At 42.5% G+C, this 21,502-nt stretch overlaps 6 protein-coding genes and 2 non-coding genes across 8 annotated transcripts; 4 read left to right on the top strand and 4 right to left on the bottom strand.

Annotated features, from left to right (window-relative positions):
• Positions 1 to 266: 266 nt before the first annotated feature.
• Positions 267 to 339, top strand: BYT42DRAFT_t103. The gene has a single exon. It is a non-coding gene; the product is annotated as a tRNA-Lys (tRNA).
• Positions 340 to 3,694: 3,355 nt separating this feature from the next.
• On the top strand, positions 3,695 to 3,767 carry BYT42DRAFT_t104. The gene has a single exon. It is a non-coding gene; the product is annotated as a tRNA-Arg (tRNA).
• Positions 3,768 to 4,405: 638 nt separating this feature from the next.
• On the bottom strand, positions 4,406 to 6,349 carry BYT42DRAFT_576467 (RAI1 like PD-XK nuclease-domain-containing protein). The gene is made up of 7 exons (XM_051569064.1): positions 6,115 to 6,349; positions 5,897 to 6,055; positions 5,742 to 5,828; positions 5,415 to 5,688; positions 5,236 to 5,335; positions 5,023 to 5,176; positions 4,406 to 4,956 (listed from the first exon to the last, which is right to left on the bottom strand). Exons 1-7 carry the CDS (start codon positions 6,289 to 6,291, stop codon positions 4,735 to 4,737), a joined length of 1,173 nt encoding a protein of 390 aa, XP_051421732.1. The 5' UTR covers positions 6,292 to 6,349; the 3' UTR covers positions 4,406 to 4,734.
• Positions 6,350 to 6,806: 457 nt separating this feature from the next.
• BYT42DRAFT_499800 (armadillo-type protein) lies at positions 6,807 to 10,232 on the bottom strand (the record flags this gene model as incomplete). The annotated part of the gene is made up of 16 exons (XM_051564665.1): positions 6,807 to 6,991; positions 7,052 to 7,172; positions 7,233 to 7,394; positions 7,475 to 7,592; positions 7,818 to 7,981; positions 8,073 to 8,166; positions 8,229 to 8,434; positions 8,498 to 8,631; positions 8,704 to 8,778; positions 8,836 to 8,975; positions 9,035 to 9,203; positions 9,272 to 9,337; positions 9,404 to 9,539; positions 9,605 to 9,869; positions 9,932 to 10,062; positions 10,122 to 10,232. 16 exons carry the CDS (start codon positions 10,230 to 10,232, stop codon positions 6,807 to 6,809), a joined length of 2,277 nt encoding a protein of 758 aa, XP_051421731.1.
• On the bottom strand, positions 10,072 to 11,240 carry BYT42DRAFT_405672 (uncharacterized protein). The gene is made up of 6 exons (XM_051563416.1): positions 11,156 to 11,240; positions 10,991 to 11,075; positions 10,884 to 10,931; positions 10,710 to 10,820; positions 10,567 to 10,650; positions 10,072 to 10,509 (listed from the first exon to the last, which is right to left on the bottom strand). The coding sequence occupies exons 1-6, from the start codon at positions 11,206 to 11,208 to the stop codon at positions 10,408 to 10,410; spliced, it is 483 nt and encodes a 160-aa protein (XP_051421730.1). The 5' UTR covers positions 11,209 to 11,240; the 3' UTR covers positions 10,072 to 10,407.
• Positions 11,241 to 12,171: 931 nt separating this feature from the next.
• On the top strand, positions 12,172 to 13,472 carry BYT42DRAFT_576462 (small GTPase superfamily). The gene is made up of 5 exons (XM_051569063.1): positions 12,172 to 12,238; positions 12,348 to 12,548; positions 12,618 to 12,700; positions 12,778 to 12,903; positions 12,977 to 13,472. Exons 2-5 carry the CDS (start codon positions 12,410 to 12,412, stop codon positions 13,211 to 13,213), a joined length of 585 nt encoding a protein of 194 aa, XP_051421729.1. The 5' UTR covers positions 12,172 to 12,238; positions 12,348 to 12,409; the 3' UTR covers positions 13,214 to 13,472.
• An 894-nt stretch (positions 13,473 to 14,366) lies between these two features.
• On the top strand, positions 14,367 to 19,827 carry BYT42DRAFT_639694 (1,3-beta-glucan synthase component-domain-containing protein). The gene is made up of 4 exons (XM_051572521.1): positions 14,367 to 18,469; positions 19,004 to 19,121; positions 19,200 to 19,212; positions 19,280 to 19,827. The coding sequence occupies exons 1-4, from the start codon at positions 14,697 to 14,699 to the stop codon at positions 19,609 to 19,611; spliced, it is 4,236 nt and encodes a 1,411-aa protein (XP_051421728.1). The 5' UTR covers positions 14,367 to 14,696; the 3' UTR covers positions 19,612 to 19,827.
• On the bottom strand, positions 19,540 to 20,641 carry BYT42DRAFT_639688 (ricin B lectin domain-containing protein; the record flags this gene model as incomplete). Its single annotated transcript, XM_051572520.1, has 4 exons — positions 19,540 to 20,077; positions 20,158 to 20,281; positions 20,355 to 20,548; positions 20,609 to 20,641. The coding sequence occupies 4 exons, from the start codon at positions 20,639 to 20,641 to the stop codon at positions 19,907 to 19,909; spliced, it is 522 nt and encodes a 173-aa protein (XP_051421727.1). The 3' UTR covers positions 19,540 to 19,906.
• Between the last annotated feature and the right edge of the window lie 861 nt (positions 20,642 to 21,502).

Genomic DNA, 21,502 nt, shown 5'->3' with positions numbered 1-21,502 from the left:
AAATCAAAATACTAATAGTTTTCTAAAATTGTCGCCACAGGTGTCACCCATCACTAAATCGGAAAAATTAAAGCAAAGCAGCATTTTCTACATCAATCTCAGTCACTTTTCAAACAACATTCATTATATAAGCATAATGAGCCCTACTTTAGGAGAACAAGGCACATATTATCTGTATTTCTGGCTTTTACGAGATCGACCACAGGTCACGTGACCGTCAAAATATTTTTTGTCGTGTATATAATTCGTCACCCACGGGCCGTGGTGCCCGGTTAGCTCAGTCGGTAGAGCGTTGGACTTTTAATCCAAATGTCGGGGGTTCGAGCCCCCCATCGGGCGCTTGATGTTCTTTTTCATATTTTTTGCCAATTTTCGTAACCTTTTGTCGTATGTTTTTTTTATTAGTGTCAGATTTGGGTACTCCTTTAGAGTTCCGTTTGAATCTGTAGTTTTGTTGATTCCTTTTATTCTACCATAACATGGTCATATTTATATTTTCTATCAAGATACGTTTTTATGTCTACAATCTTCAGGAAGGTTCTCGCCAACTTCCTGCACAGTTTTCTACTATTCCAAAACATAACCAATCAAGAAGTATTACGGACCACTTTAATGCTGAACGGATTCGGTCTATATTTCTTCCGTTTTCCAGGCAATACCTTTGGTATGCCTCGTTCATCCATTGGTGCTTCATACCTTCTCGAAGGTTTCTCCAGACATCGATCTGCGGACGAGCCAATGCGCTGTCTTCCGTATTTGCTAAACTTTGGTATAGCAAATCTAATCGGCGCAAAAGAAGAACCGGCGTAACTGACAAGATCACCAGAGTGGGAAACAAGAGGATTAGGGATAGGAAAGATAACACTTTATTTTGTCAATTATAAGGAGATATTTATATGTGCTTATTCGGTCTATGTTCTTAAAGAGGATAATGGCTGAGGCATGAGGATAAAGCGCTGAGCAGTTAAAACTTCGATAAAAGTGATTTTACTAGCAAGCTGCTAAGCTGATTACCATTTTTGGGCGTTATCCGCTTCAGCCACGACAAGATCTCTGCGGTTGTACTTCACGCGGATCTGCCGTAAGGCGTCCGTAAAGTAGAGTAAAAGATTTTCTTTTCTCAGCGGTTTATGAACACGCGCCCGTTTCGGATTATTGCTCGCCCTGGGTCGATAAGAAAAACGCCCTTAAGAGAAACCGCATGGGAAAATAAATGCAAAGGGCAGACTGGACACTGTGAGGGGACGTGCGTAAAGAAAGCAATCTTCTTTTACTGGAGGCATTTGAACGCATATTCAATGCACCGCGTCCCCTGTGACCAATCGTAAGCGAGGTTAGAAATAAAGTTGGATTGCATTGTAGGAAAACACGGAAACCAGACGATGCAAAAAATAGGAAGAATTTGCTCACGAAATCTTCTTTATTTCTATAGCTTTTTCGCTACACTTGGGACAAATGTGAGAAGTCAAAAATTCGACCAGAACAACTCGGGACATACCGTTGCTGCATTGAAATACAATAACGGTGTACTTCTCCGGATTGAATGCATTTCGTTTTATATTTTCTGCTCATGAACGTCCGGTAATCGTTATTAAGACGAACTTGATAGTGCCAGTGAGTTTGCTGTGTTCATTGACCCTGAAAAAGGAACCGTCACCGAGAGTAAGGTCGGTGCTTCGCTTGTCCTCTGGGAGATCATGCAGGATTGCTGCACAGATGGTCCAGGCCGATATTTATGAGTCCCATCGAGCAAGTATTTCGCCTGTCGTATAGATAGGGTTCATATACCACTACATAAGAATTACCTCGGTTTAAGCAGATAAGAGACACTAGAGTAATTACACACTATTTGTACATTCAAATCCCGATACCAGTTATTAGCTTTGAATACCAGATACTAAAGAGATCATCTCTTTGGAGAATAAACAACAGTCTCACCGTACTCAACGTCTCTATCCATCTATATCACATCGCCTCTTCTATACTATTTTGTGAGAGCTTGTTATATCTATAAAAATTTGAAGACAAGAACGTTGAACTTTGAAGAACAAGACGGAACAGCCAGCCAGCAACGGAGAGGAGCAAAGCTCCATTATGTACTGAATCGCGAAATTTAAAATACAGTATGAAACAGAGTTGTTATGGGTGGTAAAAAACATTTTGCTCTATTTTCTTGTCCATGACGCACAAACAAAATTGAATGATGACGAAATGTGTCGATATCACCATGAAAAGAAGGTAGTGTCCTCTGATGACGGGGCACATTTGCTTTAGCCTGTTACCATTTGGTGATTTTATTTGGATAAGAAAAAGTAAAATAATATGCAGAGCGTTATGCTACTCTGTTGCAAGGCAGAGCAGTTTCCAGGAATCACCACGTGGAGGTGCTCTGCTTTGGTTCCCCCCACCGTCGAAGGGTCACTTTCATAGATATGGGCCCACACGACAGTCAATTAAAGTGTTTCAGTCAAGTTAGGAGTCAAAGTCGAACGAATACAGATCCTGCGTCTCGATTTCAGGGAAGTACCATGATAATGTACTTTTATACAAAGTAGCTGCCCAAACGACAGTCGCAGATCATCTGAGATTAGGCGAACACTATAGCCTAGGGAATACAACATATGTGGATAAGGAGAACATAAGATGTGACATCCGAGCAACCCAATACTTTTTCATACAGAACCCAATTAATAGTTCCTGTAAAGGAAAACATTGGGCTTGGCGAGAGAACATTTCGCCAACTGGATATGTCGAACAGTGTACAGGATTTCTGCGAGGTAAGAAGTATGCGTTGGTTGAGTAAAAAGTTGTGAGCACCAGATATACTATTTCCGATATATATCAGACCGTATAGGTTATTCAACAAAAATAAAAGAAAAGAACACCGGGGGTTTCCTGTCTCAATTCAAAGGTACAATAAAGATTGCGCTGACTGTGAGCGTCTTAAGAGAAATGATACAATTTGCAAAGAAAAGGGATTGAAAATAAGAACGATGTCCGTTCAGAATAGTACCTTTTATCTGATATTTTTTGAAGGCAGGTATTCAATATCGTTTATTCAATTCGACTTACAGAGTATTTATATTATTCGAGTACAATCCACAATCTGGAGGTTGGTTTTTCAGGCAATTACAGGATCAGGTACAAGGAAATAAGGAACGACGGTCCAATCCGTAAGGCTAACGTCAAACTGCGAAGGAAAATTTTCAGGAATAACAGGACAAAATCAGATAAAAGGGAAATTAACGTCAAAATACGATGGCTGAATGGTTGTAACTGAAAAAAGATAAATAAGACAAATCAACGTCAAACGGATCTGTCATTTTGTACTTCCTAAATGGAAAATTAGGTTTTTGGCATAACAACATGTCACTTACCTGAAAGTAAAGATCCATAAAGGCATTTCCAACTGAAGACCATATGATTCAAGGTATATTGATAGGCTTATTCATCGAGAAAATATTGATACACATAAAATAGATCGCCTATCAGAAAAGCAGCGTCATCGTCTGTATGAGATATATAAAGGACCTACCAGGTTTGAATTAACAGTCGCGGCTGCACCATTTGCCGCAATAAACCAGTTGAAATATTCATATGCAAATACGAATCGCTCTCGGAAATGGCAGTCTCGTAATATCACGTGACGCGACTTTGTACTGGTAATTGGTTTTTAAAATTCAAAAAAACCAAAGGGGCTATGGCCAAATGGATAAGGCGCCTGACTACGAATCAGGAGATTCCAGGTTCGACCCCTGGTAGCCTCGTTTTTGCCTCGATTGGTTTTTGTTTTTGTTTTTTGGCGTTTGTTGTCTCGACTTCGCTCTGTGTGTCATACTGACAGGATCTGATACATTGCACACGATCATTGGATGTTTTAATACTCCTTTTTTTTTTTAATTATTTTTATTCTGACGATGCTGTATGTTCGGTTAAAAGGTTCAAAACACACGTACTGTCAGTTACGCCGGTTCTTCTTTTGCGCCGATTAGATTTGCTATACCAAAGTTTAGCAAATACGGAAGACAGCGCATTGGCTCGTCCGCAGATCGATGTCTGGAGGAACCTTCGAGAAGGTATGAAGGACCAATGGATGAACGAGGCATACCAAAGGTATTGCCTGGAAAACGGAAGAAATATAGACCGAATCCGTTTAGCATTAAAGTGGTCCGCAATACTTCTTGATTGGTTATGTTTCGGAATAATAGAAAACCGTGCAGGAAGTTGACGAGAACCTTCCTGAAGATTGTAGACATAAAAATGATCTTGATAGAAAATATAAATATGACCATGTTATGGTAGAAATAAAGAAGGAACAAAAAAACAAAAAAAAAAAAAAAAAAAAAAAACTACAGATTTAAACTGAACTCTAAAGGAGTACTCAAATCTGACAGTACTGTAGAACCAGGACTCCGCAACTAGGTTTTGACAAAAACTTGAACGCATCGTCTTTTTCAGGTGTTTTTCATTTGGCATTATAGCAGGTGCATTCAGGCGAATTGTCCGATTAAGAAAATGCCAAATGGAAAGTGAAACTCGAAATTTGAACAGAGCGGATGCAATTGTGAAGTTGGTGGCACCATTATTGTTGACTGACAGAGGTTTACGAGTGTTGTTACCATTGAGTTTTTCTTCAAATTATTTACGGGTCCACATCCAGCAGGAACAAGGTTTAAAAAGGGAGAATAGATACATAGAGATTGTGATATTACTATGACGATTGCTGCGAAAGGGTTACTGCGAATGGACTCTTGGTCCTCCAATATTATGGCTGGTCTCTTTGTTTATGTAGCGTTGCGTCAGGAACGTATTTGTTTGACCAGAAAGTTCGATAGATATTGATCTAAATGGTGCTTCCCAGCGAATGGTATACGTTGTCATGGGATCGTCTACAGTGACCATTGAGCGAACCCATTTTAAGAAGTTATCAGCGAAATTAAGGCACACTGCTGGATCCTAATCAATCGCTTTTAGCCTCCATGCATATACGGAGATTCTTGCTCGCTTTCTTCGACTCCTTACCCACATATTCCGTTTTCCGCGAACTTCTCTTGGAATGCGCAGGGTATTGAACTTTTTGACCTCTTGAACTATGCCATCATCATCTCGGAAACCACAAATGACAGTCGGTACGCCAACCAAAAATGACTGCGCCCAAAACTTCATTAACTTGTACCTATCATTTTACGAAATCGATAAGGAGGTAAATGTGCCTTTGTTCGAGCGGTAATATACCTCTCAAAGGACCAGAGATGTCTTTCCGTGGCAATCACACGAGATGTTTTCAGTTCGGCGTAATACCGTAGAGGGTCTTCTCCTGGGGGTGGTTTTTCATCTTTTTTTTTTTTTTTTTTTGAAAAAAATGGGGTTGTTTGAATTTGCAAACCTCTTGCTGCATCGATATCCATACTTACCCATACTGCAATCTACTTCCGCCCCTATAATCAGCGAACTACTACCTATTCTTGTCTTCACCACAATGCAGTATTGCTCGTTGATATTAACGGAATCCGTTAGGCGTTGCTGTAATTCCGGATCGTCCTTTTGCACTTGTTTCGGAGGCTTGGAGACCGTAGAGAGACTCTCAAACTTGTAACCCCAGTAAGACATGAGGTTTTGCCTTTCGGAGGCATTGCTTTCTTGCTGCTTCTTTTGCTCTGTCGCTTGTTCTTCGATGTACACCGTTCCCTACCGTTTGGATATTGGCACGCCGAAATAAGATCGTTTTATGGTTCGCTTACGTTATATCGTGTCGCTCGTAACTCCCAAGGTTCGTTTCGCGTATAAGGGGTGCACATAATTTTGGTGATAATACCTCTCCAAGTGATCTAGTGATATTGGAGTTACCGTTCACTGGGAACTCGATCAGTAGCATCTCCAGCAAAGAAAAACGTACAATATCAACTTTTGATAATTCAGGTTTCTGCAGCTTCTGTTCCGTATCGGTCAAAGCGTCCAAAAGAGTGTCAAGATGCTCCATCAAGGAAGGATCGCGCGTAATCCATTGTTCGTAACCAACGGAAAGATCGTTTCCGGTATTGGGGTAGTAATATTTCTGTCAATCGAGCCGAGTAAGTTTATGATTGGGAGACGACGGTGCAAGGCAGTTCGTACCAATTGTCGATTGTCAAACCAAACTTTACGTTCATGATCAATACTGAATGATGCGAGTTCTTTTGGTTGGGTCACATGGGGCGATCGCTCAACGGTCTGGTTATCAGCAGCAGGGACTGGAAAGGTCCCCAACGATCGTCCGTGACGCTTCAAATCATGTTTGTCCTGAAATTTCATTTGTTGTAGTCTCTGCACCGCACTGTAATAATTGGCAGGATGCAGCTTTGGAAAGACATCAGCCGCGAAATTCGGCTTCATTCCACTTTGGGAATAATCATTCCTTCCTTTTTTGGGAATCAACTGCCATCTTCTAGTTTTTTCAGCAGCTTGGATTAACGGTCAAAAAGACAAGGGCAGAAGAACATTTAACGGAAGGATTTATCACACAGAAGGTCTACAAGTATCTTTATCAACAATTCCTGAGAGTCGAAGAAATGTCTTCAAATTGATGGTGCAACAAAAGGGGTCTTATTTCTGGTTCTGACATGCAGTATTTTTAATCGTTCGAAATCATGACACCACTGTTCCCAAATATACGGCATTGCCACCTGAATAAAATAAAATAAAATAAAAAATTGCACCTGAAAATGTATTAGATAAATAAGCTCGGAATACTTATACATATGAACTACTGTTTCAATACTGTATGTTCATTCATATGGGGAATATGCTGCTGAGTAAATCATGCTACATTAAGGTAGCGGACAAAGGCAGTATTTTAGATTGCTACTAATTGCTGTGGTAGATGTAGTTTTTCGGGTGTCATATGTCAATCCTGCGGTGGTTTTGGAATTTGGATGTTTCATTATGAAGTCATCCAATCCAGGAAGATCAGGTTCAAACGAACGCACGATACGTATAATGACCACACCTGTTTCTGTAGCATTTGTTAGCATGACCCATATCGTCTCAATCACAAGAAGAGTTTTTTATGTACCTGTCCAATTGGCGATTAAAAGCTCGACATCAACCGACAATTTATAGCAGTAAGGAGTGGTTGGCATGAAATCATTTGATGTTGGCCAAAATACATGGCAAGACTGATCCGGGAGTACGATCTGCATACAAAATAATTCATGGTCATGTTCAAAAACATAGGTATCCTACGGAAAACATACCTCAAGAGCGATATCGTTCGGATCAAGGACATGATAAAGATCGGCTTCGACAGAGAGTTTAATGGGGAATTGAGAGGAAAACTTGAGGGGTTTGCTGCGGTTAGGCAAGGGCCACGTAATGGTTGCACGAGTGCGTTTGACAGGATTATCAAGATTGATTTCCTTTGGTTGAAATGACTGAAAAAACCAGTTAGAAATGCTGTTATAATACATACAATATGTGGTAAAAGAGCAATACTTACCGTGATAAACGAATACAGAGCCGTCATTTTCACCATGGTGGGAACAGTACTGGCTTTTGCAAGGTTAGTTCGAAGATCGGCAATAGTTTGATCGTGAAGACCAGCTTCGCCAAGTTTCCTGTTGATAAAAGTGCAGATCAGTCATTGCTTCATGTGAACACAATCGTGGCAGCGAGTAAAGCGTACTTTATCATAGTATCTAATCGAATGCCAAACGCGATTAGCATATTACGGATCATCGACTTGTTAGAATCGTTCGAGCTGTAAGATTCTCCGTTAAAATGAATGCATGCAACAGTAACGTGTTTACACTTACGTCGGAATCTGTTTCAAGATGCCAAACATCCAAGTCATGTTGGCTAAAATACGGAAATACATCAAAGCATGTAAAGTTTGGGTGGATACACCCAAGAAATTGTACTGCATCGTATACGTGAGACGGAGAAGAGCTGATGCAGTTACTTGTGCTGTAGCGGCATAGGTAGGTGATGAATGGCTTTGTATAATCTTTACCGCCAAATGGAAAAACCCCAAGCAAAATATCAAGATGGTTAGCATCAACACACATATTCGATTTTTCTTCTCGGTTTCTTCATACCTTGATAGCATGCTCGTAACATTCGAGATATAATATAGCTAATTCTGCTTTACCGGCGAGCATCGGTTTTAACGTGGTAATATAGCGAAAATTTCTAAGGGAACAGCTGAGGCATGGTTCTTTTATAGTTGGACGAGCCCTCACAAACACACTTACTTTGTTGCCACCTCGATTGTTTTCAGTGCTACAGTGTATTCCGAGCGCAACATCAATGTTCGCAGCTTTGTCAAAGTATCAAGTGTGGACATCACATAATCATCCACATCTTTGGCATCCAGTAGATTCTTGCCAAACGCCGAAGAAGATACGGGCAAGCAATCCACGTCAGCTTGCAATTCCATATTTGCGGTTTTCAGTAGTTCCTAGTACGTAAAGGTTTTCAATTGCCATTCTCGCAAGTTGTCGTTTCGGGATGCATGACTTACTCGTAGATCAGGAATACAATCGGAATACCTGCTCTGCAGGTATACGAAATGGCGAAACATGTATTTCGGTAATACCGTTAACATTGACGGATCGGTGGTGCAAGCATTGACAATAAGGATCACATTTGCAATGTCTACATAAAAAGGCAATAGCGATAAGCTATGCTTTTTCCTGGATCGCATGTCGTATCATCATCCAAACTTACAAACATGATCTTCCATATTCATTTCTCGAGGAAGATAGCGTTTATCGAGGCTCAACAGCGTAGGAATCAACGTTTCTAGCGGCAGAGTGAGATACAGATCGTCGGAAGTTTCCCCGTTGATCCATGACTTACCGACGTAGTCAGCATGCCTTCGCCCCACATCTCTCAAACATCGATAGATCGAGAGTTGGTCTTGGGGATATCGCTTCATATTGGTCATGAGGCCATCCAACAAGGTGGTTAAGGTGTTTTTCTCAGTGAGTCGCATCACCCTTCAGGAGTCATATATGAGCTTTGGAAAATGACCATTCTTCATTCATATATTACTTACTTGATGAGATCATGCGTAGCCTCTCGTGCCACGCGATCACTATCGTCCAATGCACCCAACGCAATCTCCAACTGTTCTGCATCGAATTCCAGAATTGTGCGCGTTCCAATTTTACGCAGACTTTGAATAGCGTTGATGCGTACTTTGTCAATCTCATCATTAAACATGTCTGTTACAAGCAGCATATTAGCACATGTTGCGAATTGTTTACAATATGTGGATTAAGTGTTCACTTACCAACGAGACAAATGATGGCCTTTCCGGCTAAATGGTCGTTATACATGCATAGTTCGCAAATAGAGTCTAAGGAGCAAAAACTTGTCAATAGGATATCACAGAAAAAAAATATACCAAGTTCAATACACATACCAATGGCAGCACTGCGAACTTCCTTGTATTCATCTTCTAACCCATGCACAAAGGCGCCACAAGCTCCGGAATCCAGCAAATGAAACTCATCTGACTGTACATCGATATCTCCTTCAGCAATAGGAATTTCGGTCGTCTATCATCATGTTAACATCATTAAAGCCACAAGTCTTTGCTCCATGTCCCGGAAATGCCAATTACCTTTTTATGCTTCGAAGGCCTGTGCTGCATTGTTCTCCTTTTCAAATGAGACATAATTTGTTTACTAAAGGTCTGTGCGAGTACGTGTGTGTTGACATGCTGATACGACGCCATCAAGATACAGGCTTTCGTGCGAATAATGGGAGAGGCATCATTCACCAAATCGCAAATTCGTACAAAAGCATCGTCAATCAGGCGCACTGTGTCTTTTACTTGTTCGTGCGCTAATTTCATTTGTCGTTCCGGATACAATGAACTCAGGGCCCTATTCAGATCCAAACAGTAAATATTTTCCGTTTACCTGCAAAAAAACTGCAGATGACGTACCCTATCAAATTAAGACCACCCATTCGAACTTCGTCGAAATCATCACGCAAAGATTGTACCGCCAGTGCATAAAGGGACAGATCCAAAGGACACCCACGCACATGCATTTGTACCAGGGCATCTAACGAGCTCTATCATTGCTATTGTCATTACACCAAAAGTGGGTACATTATAGAGCTGTGAGGCTTACTTTTCTAACATGAGGATCACTATCGAGTACGAAGGTACTGATCAATCTCTGAATTTCAATCTGGTTAATTTTCTTTGCTCTGGCTTTGGGTAAGTCGATCGAAGTTCGCATGTCAGAATGCAGCACAAAAGGATACAGCGAAAGAAGCCGTATACATGTCGCTCGTAGACGGAAGTGTGGATCAGACAGGTCTTTGATGATTCGATCATAAATCGTAAATAGGATGTCATGACTGCTCTTATCGCGCCATACTCGTCGAAACTGAGATATGGCGCGTCCGTATTGTTTAGTATCTATGTATCCTTGTTGTCAGGAAAAAAGTTACCTTGAAGATCTTGTGGATGGCGTTGTATAACTGGAATCGCACTTTTATCGATTCGCACTGAAGCTTTTTTCACTACATTAGTCTCTGATCGGCTGTGAGTCTCTTTTCCCTTGGACATACCTCATCGGTAAAGCATTTTAGCAAGAGTAAAGCGTTGATATTCGGTCTTTGAGAAAACTTTTCCAGCAAAAGAATGATCATGCACTGACGACCTATCGGTTTAGCATTTGATATATATATATTACGAGTTTTGTATTTCATACCTTCAAATCCTTATCAGGTTCAACCTTGAGTCGTTTGACCAATAATTCCGTCACAGGTTTTTGTTGTTCCGGCACCAACATAGTGATACATCTTGCGAGATGCAAAAGACACTATAATTCGCCAAGAAAGAGGTGAGTTAGAGATCGTTGGAACGAATAGATCGAGATCAGTACCTGAGTGCGTAGCTTGCATAATGGTGATTCCAAGTCGGATAGCTGAAGCTAGTGCTCAAGTGAGAACGCAATTCAAAGCAGGCCTATTTTTTGTTCTCTGTTCTTACTTGTAAAAAGTTAATGCTCGATATCGCTACATAGTTCATATCGCCGCTGTACGCGATGGAGGTCTCATCGGTGGATTCATGATCCCTTATGATAAACAATGGATGGATAAGAACAACCGACATGAAGGTCATACAAGATTTTACTGGCTAAAGGTTATGCCTTACACTACGAGATCACCATTTCCATGGGGAACTTCTGTACTAAGAGCTCGTTTCATGCACTTGGCTTTCGGTGAAGAAGATGGACGACTTTTTTTTTTTTTTTTTTTCGCCTTTACTTCAATTTAAATGAACTGCCGTCACTTCTGGGATTCAAAATTGACCAGCTGGTTTTCCACAGCGCGCTTGCCAAATCACGAACACTTTCAACTGAAAGCTATAGCAGACTTTTCAGTTGCGTATTACCTATATGAAATATAGTATGCTAGTAAGCACATAGGTAAAGCTTCCGGAGCAACAGTGGATGGATGTGCCTCAAACATTTTTCTTTCTTCTTTTTCTTTTTTGGGATGTCAGCCTCCGTGTCAATGTCAGAATTGTGAAAAAGAAATCCCCTATCAACCCATGACAGTTATAGCATACGTTCTATGATATATGTAACTTGATGCACCTAGGTAAGAGACTCTACCATCAGAGGCTATAGTATATATAATTTCATAGCGACAAAAAACGGACAATGCCCGTGTCATACGTCAACGTCGTCACGAAGAAATATGCTTCATTGCTTGTCCGGAATGCTTGAGTTTTCCTGATACTCTGTATATACCTTGTACACATCATTCACTGCCGGGAAAAGTGAGGTTTGCATCAACGGATCTGCATTGCATGATTCTCAGAAAATTGGCGGTTGCACCCTGCTTCTCGGCCAATCACATTCACGAAGGAAAAAACGGGCAATGCGATGTGTAATCGCGTGCCCATTATTCTCCTTCGCTCGTGGATATTTTAAGTTCCGCCATCCACTATACCCCGCACCTTTTTCCAACAGCAGATCCCCTTGGGACGAAGGGGATCTATTGTCGTCTGATGTTCACCTTACTGCAATGCAGGAAGAAAGGTAACTACTCCTATAGAAAATTAAGGTTAGGATCATCACGCTGATAACATCAATGTTGGATGCCTATTTTGCATTTGAACGGAGTCGAATCTGCTCAAACCTTATTCAACATAACACTTTCCTTCACAGACAAATCCGTGTTTATCGAACAAAACGTTGACATTTTCGTTGGTGAACCATCTCAGTGGGAGGTATATATTTGAACAGTAATAAAAATGTCTTGAATAACGGGTTTGCAAGCGAACCTGTGTTCCAAAGATGACGTAATCATCGATAAATGTTTTTCGTGGGGGTTGAAAGCTTGAAGAATTGAGATCGGGTTGCAGCTTTCTATCTTTTTTCCTTAATCCGCAATCACTCCAATGGCGAAAAAATCAAAACAGACATTGCCGCTTCACAAAGTGATCATGGTTGGATCCGGTGGCGTTGGTAAATCAGCGCTTACCCTCCAATATATGTACGGTGACTTTGTAGAAGAATACGACCCCACCAAGGCCGACTGTACGTTTTTTTTCTCTTGAATGGACCGTAGCTACGCATACTGTGACTAAATTATTGTACATTTAACAGCTTACCGCAAGAAAGTCATGTTGGACGGGCAAGAGTGTCAAATTGATATTCTTGATACTGCTGGACAAGAGGAATATGCAGCTGTAGGTTTTTTATATATTTCATCACGCGAATCAACTGAATCTGTCGGCATATATACTCAAAAACTGTCTAACACCAGATTCGCGATAACTATTATCGTTCCGGCGAAGGGTTTCTCTGCGTTTTTTCTGTCTGTGAAAATGAGTCATTCGAACACACCCAGGAATTCCGAGATCAGATTTTGCGTGTACTTGACGATGATACGGTAAGGAGAAGAAGGACCGATGGGCACGTGCAAGGAAACTTGTAACAGCATCACACTCATCGTCAGTTATTAGATTCCTTTCATTTTGGTGGGAAACAAGGTCGATTTAGCTCATTTGCGCAAAGTGTCGTCGGATGACGCTCAGCAATTGGCAGACGAATGGAACTGCCCCTACTTGGAAACATCGGCAAAGACTCGACAAAACGTAGAAGAAGTGTATACTTTACTTATGCGACGCATTCGAGACCGTAAAATGCAATTGCATATGTCAGAAGGCAGATCAAAAAAAGGAAAATGCGTTATTTTATAAATGATGCTTCTTCTATTTTGTTTCTTACTTTCCTTTCCATGACATCTTCTTTTCCCATCCTCGATCATGCAACACTCATACGAATTCTTACTACACAAGCTCGTCCATTGTCCGCTCATCGAATCATCTGATTTTCTTTGATAGTCCCTAGCTCTATTTTTTTCTTTGTCACCTTTCCTGTTCTTCTTCCTTTAACAATGTGTCTAATTGATAATTGCATATTCATCGGATTGTTTTCTTTGCGAAAAAGTGTTCTTTAGATTGCAAAATCTCCCCATATCATGCTGCGGAGATAAGGGTATTCTATACTTTTCATATAAGATACTGGTAAAAATGGGGTTCCCGTAAAAGCAAGTAACTATCGCAACACATTGAGCACGCCTGAACACTCGGCTTTCCAGGCCTTGTTTTTGCCGTAGTCGAGCTCGTCACATAGTTTCCGAAGTTAGCATTAAATCTCCGCCACAAACTGTGGAATGTTCATGCCTGAAAAAAAAAAATAAGAATCGTCTGCACCCATATTCCCCCATTGTTATGCGCATATTATATGACAAATATGGTAATCGGCGACTGCTTTTTTTTCCTTGATGCCTTGGCGCCCGGCTATACATGATGAACTCCAAATACATCGGAAAGACGATGGGCACAAATTATTCTATAGCTTGTCGTTGAGTATCGCAGAGTGCTGTGAAAAAAGCAGAGGTCAGTGAGAGAGCCGGCAACAATTACCTTTCTCGAAGTCAACAAGATGACAATGGGAGTTATATTAAATTTCGCTTAACCCATTTGGCCCCTTACATTTTGATTAAGCTGATTTTCGCTTTGCCACCGTAACATTTCTTAACACTTTTCACACCTTTGCTTCTCCTTACCGTCCGTCTGGCGTTTCATTCACACTACTTCGCTACATCGTCTCATCAAAGGTTTTTAGTTGATGGATGCTAGTCAATAAACGCATATGACAAACCGCTCGAATATGACCAAGCAATCGTCGTAAGTGATCATTAACTACTATGTATTCTTATATCTCCTTGATCAAGAAAAGCACAATGGATAAGAAAACTCACCGAACTTGTTTTTTTTTTTTGAATGGAAAAGGTCCACATCCTCCAGTCGTATAACTCACAATTCTACCAGTAATCTACCTATCATTGGCAAGTTATGCAGCTTCCATTTTAATCGCTGATTTTGCCCATCGCTAATTCTAGGCTTCTATTTCTCGGCTCCAGACATCGATTTGCTCGGCACTAGTTTTTCACTCGATCTAACTTGTACAAACGATACGGAAACGTCACCAACAGCTGGATCTGTTTACAGAAGCCTCAACAACAATGCCCTTTCTACAGATACCACGCTAGCAGCCCATGCTAATCCCGACGCGCCATATAGTTGCTGGAATGTACCCGAAGCACCATTGTCCGCTGCCCACATCGAAAACATCTTTTTGGAGTTTGCCAATAAATACGGTTTTCAACGCGACAGCATGTATAATATGTACCATCATTTAATGACAATGCTGGATTCACGCTCAGCACGAATGTCCACTACCCAAGCCTTGTGGTCGCTTCACGCCGATTATATTGGTGGCGAACACGCCAACTACCGAAAATGGTACTTTGCAGCACAACTTGATCTGGACGAGCAAGCTTTTTCGACGCGAAGTCCGTCGGGACAGTTGTTGGTGGAAGCGAAGCGTGAATGGCGCGAACGCATGGAAACCATGTCCAATCGTTCTAGGGTAGCACAGCTAGCCTTGTACCTCTTGATTTGGGGAGAAGCCGCTATCTTACGATATATGCCCGAATCGTTGTGCTTCATTTTCAAGCTGGCTGAGGATTATCGCGAAGTAGCCGAAAGCAGCTTGGCTGAAGAATTGGATCCTGGCAGTTTTCTCGACAACGTTATCACACCTTTGTATCGATTCGCACGGGATCAGTCATATACGTCGGTCCACGGTCAGTATGTTCGCTTGGAGAAAGATCACAACAATACTATCGGCTATGATGACATCAATCAATTGTTTTGGGACCGCCGAGCCATTGCGCGCCTTCGACTTCGCCAAGGATCACTCCTTCATGATATTGCACCTTGCGAGCGATTTAATGCGCTGGTTCATGTCGACTGGTCCAGTGCGTTTTGTAAGACCTTTTACGAGACGCGGTCATGGTTACACTTGATCACCAACTTCTCACGGTTTTGGATCATTCATGCCTGCATTTTCTGGTATTACATGGCAGCCAATGTCGATTTTATCTACACGTCCGATATCAAAAAGGAACTCCCGGTCAAGCTTTCCATTATCGCCTTGGGCGGACTTGTTGCCGTTCTCATCATGATGACCGCGACTGTTGCCGAGTTTATGTATTTGCCCATGTCCAAAAAGACGGCCAAAATATTATTGGCAAGACTGTTCTTCCTTGCTCTTTTGACGCTATGCCACGTCTTGGTGACCGTCTACGTGATTCAATTCGATCGGTCCAGTAAACAAGCCCTGATTATCTCCTCTTGTCACTTGGGCTTTGGGGCCATTGCTGCTATCGTTTTGGCAGTTTTACCCCCAGTGAATCTGTTTCACCAGCGACAAGCCGAACACCAACTGACAAGCAAAACTTTTACGGCCAACTTTCCTCAGCTTAACAACGACGATCGATTTCTTTCCATCCTTTTATGGGTATGTGTATTCGGCTGCAAATTTCTCGAGACATATTTTTTCCTTGCGCTGTCGTTCCGAGACGCCATTGCTGCCACGGTGACGATGCGCTTGCGCGATTGTGCCCATGACGCTATTTTCGGTCGTTGGCTGTGTACGGTCCTGCCTGTGGTGACCAGCATACTGATGTTCATGGTTGAACTGGTGCTCTTTTTCTTGGACACTTACCTCTGGTACGTGATATGGAATACAATGTTTTCGGTGGCCCAGGCTATTCGACAAGGCATTTCGATCATGATCTCGTGGAAAACGCTGTTCGCTCGCCTGCCGCAACACATGTACGACAAAATCACAGCGACAACCGAGCTTGGCAGCGGATATCTTCGAAAGGTTGCGTGTTCGCAAATGTGGAACGCTATTGTCATTTCAATGTACCGCGAGCATCTGTTGTCCATCAATAACTTGCAGTATCTGCTTTATCAAGCGCACATTACGTCTGACTCAGAAGGGGTATCTTCCCGTGAGCTTCGATCTCCCCCATTATTCGATCCCTCCAGCGAAACGAAGAAAGAGGACTGTTTTCCGCCTTACTGTGAAGCTGAACGGCGACTATCCTTCTTTGCGCAAAGTTTAGCGACTGACATTCCCATGCCAACCTCAGTCGAGCGAATGCCTACATTTACTGTATTTACACCTCATTACGCGGAAAAGTTGCTGCTGTCCCTGCGCGAAATTATACGTGAAGAAGATTATACGACGCGCGTCACCTTGTTGGAGTATCTCAAAAGATTACACCCCGCCGAATGGAACAATTTCGTAAAGGATACCAAATTCATCGCAGAGGAAGATAAGCTTGCTAGCCGGCCTGATGAAAAGGATGATTTGCCTTTCTACTGTATTGGATTCAAATCCTCTGCACCGGAATACCAATTACGCACTCGGGTATGGGCTTCCTTGCGCGCACAAACATTATACCGTACCGTATCAGGATTTATGAATTACGCCAGGGCATTGAAGATTCTGTACCGCATCGAACATCCAGAATTAGCCGACGAAAAGAAAGAATCTGAAGTTGTGGAGGACCGATTGGACCGTATTGCACACCAAAAGTTTCGATTTCTCGTGGCCATGCAGCGTTATGCCAAATTTAGCTCGGAGGAAGCCGAAAACTGTGAATATCTTCTCGAGGAGTATCCGCACCTGCAGATCGCTTACATTGAGGAGGAGGAGGATAAATCGGGAGGAGAACCCACGTATTACTCTGTCCTCATTGATGGTAATTGCGAGAAACTGCCAAACCATAAACGGCGACCACGGTACCGAGTGCGACTTCCTGGCAATCCTATTTTAGGCGACGGCAAATCCGACAATCAGAATCATGCTCTAATTTTCTACCGCGGCGAGTACTTGCAACTTGTTGACGCCAACCAGGACAATTATCTCGAAGAGTGTCTCAAAATACGAAGCATATTTGGTGAATTCGAGCAAGATGAGGCACCTGACTTGGATGAGATATATGCTTTATCCACGGATCTCCGTCCGGCTGTTTCTCCTGTCGCGATTGTGGGAGCGCGAGAATACATTTTCTCGGAAAATGTTGGGGTACTGGGCGACGTCGCGGCCGGTAAAGAACAAACATTTGGAACGTTGACGCAACGTATCATGGCCAAAACGGGTGGACGACTGCACTATGGTCATCCCGATTTTTTGAACGCAGTATTTATGACCACTCGAGGCGGCGTCAGCAAAGCACAGCGCGGATTGCATTTGAATGAAGATATCTATGCTGGTATGAATGCGCTCTGCCGTGGTGGGCGAATCAAGCACACAGAATATCTCCAATGCGGTAAAGGACGTGATCTTGGATTCTGCTCAATCCTCAATTTTACGACCAAAATTGGCACTGGCATGGGAGAACAACTATTGTCGCGCGAATATTACTATCTTGGTACGCAACTACCGTTAGACCGATTTCTGACATTTTATTATGGCCATCCGGGTTTCCATATCAACAACATCATGATTATCTTTGCTGTGCAAGCTTTCCTTTTCTGCATGACTCTGGTCGGCACTATGGCGGCGTCATTACCCCACTGTCGGCGCGATAACTGCTTCAACGTACGTCCGGTATATGACTGGCTTGAACGGTGTATCCTTTCAATTTTTATGGTGTTCTTCATTGCATTCATGCCACTGTTCCTCCAGGAGTTGACCGAAAAAGGCACTCATCGCAGTGTTTGGCGATTGATCAAGCAATTTCTTTCTTTATCGCCCCTCTTTGAAGTGTTCGTCACGCAGATTTACGCCAATTCGCTGTTATCCAATTTGAGCTTTGGAGGGGCCAGATATATTGCTACCGGCCGTGGATTCGCTACGTCGCGGCTTCCATTCTCTGTTTTGTATTCACGTTTTGCTAATCCAAGCATCTACTTTGGCGCGCGGTCTATTTTCATGTTATTTTTCGTGTCCCTGACTTTATGGATTCCACATTTATTTTATTTCTGGGCCACTGTTACGTCGCTTGTCATATCACCATTCATCTTCAATCCGCACCAGTTTGTCTTCATGGATTTTATCAATGACTACCGAGAATTCTTGGGATGGTTGTCTCGAGGAAATGCGCACAAGCATCACGCTCACTCCTGGATTACATTTTGCCGTCAAATACGTACCAGAGTGACGGGACACAAGAAGAAGGCGAAGCATCTCCGGGACGACAACACCCCGATTGTCGTGGTACCGCGCGCTCAGTTGTCCAGTATCTTTGCCTCTGAAATCCTCATGCCACTGCTACAGGCCGTCCTAATTATTGTGTGCTACGCTTTCGCCAAGAACCGTGAGGTTGTCGACACCGAAACTTTGCTTCTGGGCCAAATTACATTGTCCGAATTCGACACCGGAGGACCTGTAATCCGTTTGATCATTCTTGCTGTCACACCTCTTGCCTGGAACGCTTTAACGCTTCTTTTCTTTCAAGCCGTTTCTGTCAGTCTCTCTATGATGGGATTTTCTACCCGCATTGGCTTCTATATCGCCGGATTGGCTCACGCGTGTGCGCTGTTGGGACTCGCACTATCGTTTGAGTATTTCTGGGCACTTGAGCAATATGCATTGCGCTCCACGCTGCTTGGCTTATTAAGTGCATTCGCTATCCAGCGCTTTATTTTCAAAACATTGACAGCGCTATTTCTGACCCGCGAGCTGCATCATGACGCCACCAATCGTACTTGGTGGACCGGCAAGTGGCGCGGAACTCAGGTAACACGGCTATCGATATGAGTAGCTTTAACATTGTACTAACTTGTTGAAATGATTTTTATTATCTGACTTGAAAAGCTTGGTCGTAGTGGTAAGATTATACATCTGGAGGTAGTAAAGGCTGCATGATTTTTTAATGGCAACCTGTGATTTCTTAGGTGCTCGAGAATATGTCTGTAAAATCGTTGAGATGTCCATGTTTTCCACTGATTTCATTCTGGGGCATCTGATTCTATTTGGGCTTTTCCCTTTGACACTTATTCCATCAGCCGATCGCTTGCATTCTCTCATGTTATTCTGGCTGCGCCCATCGCATCAAATTAGACCGTCTGTCTTACCAATGAAACAACGCCGACGTCGTAGACAGATTGCTCTAATCTACGGTCCCGTATTTGGCATTGTATTCCTATGTTTCGCTATCTTCATTGCCATACCACCTCTGTTAGCCCGTACATTGGATTTGCCCATCAGTCCCTACACATATTATTAGCCCCACATTGTCATACTGTGTCCATTTCTCCGTCCGTTTCTTTTTAATCCTGCTATGCAGGCGATATCATCCATTGATTCTCATGCAGTAAAATATACCATAGATTTGATTTAAATTCATTCATGACACAGACATTTGTGCACACAATTGATGTCAAAAAAATTCTGTAGTCCTGTAGCCATATCCGGCCAGTCAGAATAGAAAATGTAGGGGTTTTGATCTATGTATTTTTTTTCTCTACGTACAGTGTCCATATGCGCATGATCCGGCATACATATTCTTGAAAACAAATACATCACAGAGCATAACTTGCTGTACTAAATGAATACTCGTCCGGATCAATGGATGAATGAAGACTTCCGGTTTCCTCCGTCACCTCGGGTATCAGATCCCACAGCTGATTTTCGTTGTCTTGGTATTTGCGCTCATAGAGGAGCACCACAGTACCTGGTTTCGTCCAATTGCCCTATCCGTCGTATAATACCACATCAGTTTTTTTTCCAGTTGTTTGTGCACCTCAGTTTTACATGAAAAGATCTTCTTTACCCGTATATCTAACACCAAATTGGGATCCACTTGGGGATAAATGAAACCGTCCTCTCGGTAGTACCACCGTTGATTTTGTGCATCCTCAATCATTTTTCGTTTGTACTGAATTACTTGTTTGTCGCTTTCCAGTAAACCTGTTTTCATCCCACTCATTCAGCATGCAAGTACTCGTCATCACGCAAGCGCTGCCTTACCCCCCTGTATATCCAACACTGGACAACAATAAAGCGCGGAAACAATAGGTTAGCAAGACGTACTTCCATAAACCTAAAAGCATCACTTTACCGAGTCCCGAATTCTTGTTAATGATGTATCCGTTATCGTACGTCCACAACTGGTTATCATTGTCTGTGTCTTTCTTCGGCCAGACGATGACTTTGGCATTCGACTAGTAAGGAAAACCGTTAACCTATCGAGCTGTATGTCTCAGAAACCGAACTGGACCTACTTTGACCGAGTCCCAAGACACGTCGAGGACCATTTTATGTGGACATTTCGATCGTATATAGAACCACCCTGCTGGAAAGTTGCTCATGCCGGCCAAGTTGCTCAAACGGTGGGTTGCCGAAGCGTTTCGGTTCATCGCGAATTTAAATCTCAGTCCGACCAGCATGGCTATTTTTGTATGTCCGAAATTAAACCTCGACGAATCACATTTCAATGCTTCAGTTGCCATCCAAGGAATGCAGCACAGACCTTGCAATAGCTGATAAATTGATGTGGGCAAGTCGTTTAACCATACCAAAAACCGTGCTTTTTTTTTTTTTTTTTACAAAGCATATTAGCATAGTATGGATTGGCCTTGTAACACATAGACCGCAGATGAAACCGTACACCAGGGTCAAAATAGTGTAAAGTTTTCCTTGATTTCCCACTGCCATATGAATTATCTTGAGCCCAGCCCGGAATATGCATGACAACACCAAATTGATTGCATACACCGGCATAATCTCATGGTGTGGCGTAATGATAACAGTCAATGTGGATAGCCGGATGAAGGTCCTGATCGATAAATGACAGAAAGAGAACGTATGAATTACCAAAGTATTCAATAGCCGACATACGTGTCATTGCCATGACATTGCGATATGCACGTCTTTTTGACTATGACATCAGTTCCTCTCTCTTGTTGGGCAAAGCGAATTTCGAGAAATCGTGGCGCGGGAAGGATGCTGAGCACTGTTCCACCTTTGTGATATGATATGGCTGGGGCCTTTGTACGACGGAGGCTGCGCAGTGTCAAATGACGGTATTCGCTATTTTCTTTTTTTCTGCCTGCTAAGCTTCGGGCTTCGAATTAAATACAAGGGGACACGAATTTTTTTTTTTCGGTGCAGCAGCA

This window comes from Radiomyces spectabilis (assembly GCF_025331425.1).
Source record: "Radiomyces spectabilis strain NRRL 2753 chromosome Unknown BYT42scaffold_9, whole genome shotgun sequence".
Classification (NCBI taxonomy): domain Eukaryota; kingdom Fungi; phylum Mucoromycota; class Mucoromycetes; order Mucorales; family Radiomycetaceae; genus Radiomyces; species Radiomyces spectabilis.
This window is presented reverse-complemented; position numbering and strand designations above follow the sequence as displayed.

What these genes read in the sequence shown, in the direction of transcription:
- BYT42DRAFT_576467 (XM_051569064.1), bottom strand. Translation starts at nt 6,291, where the DNA reads ATGAAATTTCAGGACAAACATGATTTGAAGCGTCACGGACGATCGTTG. An exon ending in TACGAGCGACACGATATAAC is followed by an intron (nt 5,689 to 5,741) that starts GTAAGCGAACCA and finishes TCCAAACGGTAG; the next exon opens with GGAACGGTGTACATCGAAGA. An exon ending in GCGGAAAACGGAATATGTGG is followed by an intron (nt 4,957 to 5,022) that starts GTAAGGAGTCGA and finishes GCGATTGATTAG; the next exon opens with GATCCAGCAGTGTGCCTTAA.
- BYT42DRAFT_405672 (XM_051563416.1), bottom strand. Translation starts at nt 11,208, where the DNA reads ATGAAACGAGCTCTTAGTACAGAAGTTCCCCATGGAAATGGTGATCTC. An exon ending in GGAAATGGTGATCTCGTAGT is followed by an intron (nt 11,076 to 11,155) that starts GTAAGGCATAAC and finishes GTTTATCATAAG; the next exon opens with GGATCATGAATCCACCGATG. An exon ending in TATGCAAGCTACGCACTCAG is followed by an intron (nt 10,821 to 10,883) that starts GTACTGATCTCG and finishes GGCGAATTATAG; the next exon opens with TGTCTTTTGCATCTCGCAAG.
- BYT42DRAFT_576462 (XM_051569063.1), top strand. Translation starts at nt 12,410, where the DNA reads ATGGCGAAAAAATCAAAACAGACATTGCCGCTTCACAAAGTGATCATG. An exon ending in CGACCCCACCAAGGCCGACT is followed by an intron (nt 12,549 to 12,617) that starts GTACGTTTTTTT and finishes TACATTTAACAG; the next exon opens with CTTACCGCAAGAAAGTCATG. An exon ending in GACAAGAGGAATATGCAGCT is followed by an intron (nt 12,701 to 12,777) that starts GTAGGTTTTTTA and finishes GTCTAACACCAG; the next exon opens with ATTCGCGATAACTATTATCG.
- BYT42DRAFT_639694 (XM_051572521.1), top strand. Translation starts at nt 14,697, where the DNA reads ATGTATAATATGTACCATCATTTAATGACAATGCTGGATTCACGCTCA. An exon ending in CGAGAATTCTTGGGATGGTT is followed by an intron (nt 18,470 to 19,003) that starts GTCTCGAGGAAA and finishes TGGCTTATTAAG; the next exon opens with TGCATTCGCTATCCAGCGCT.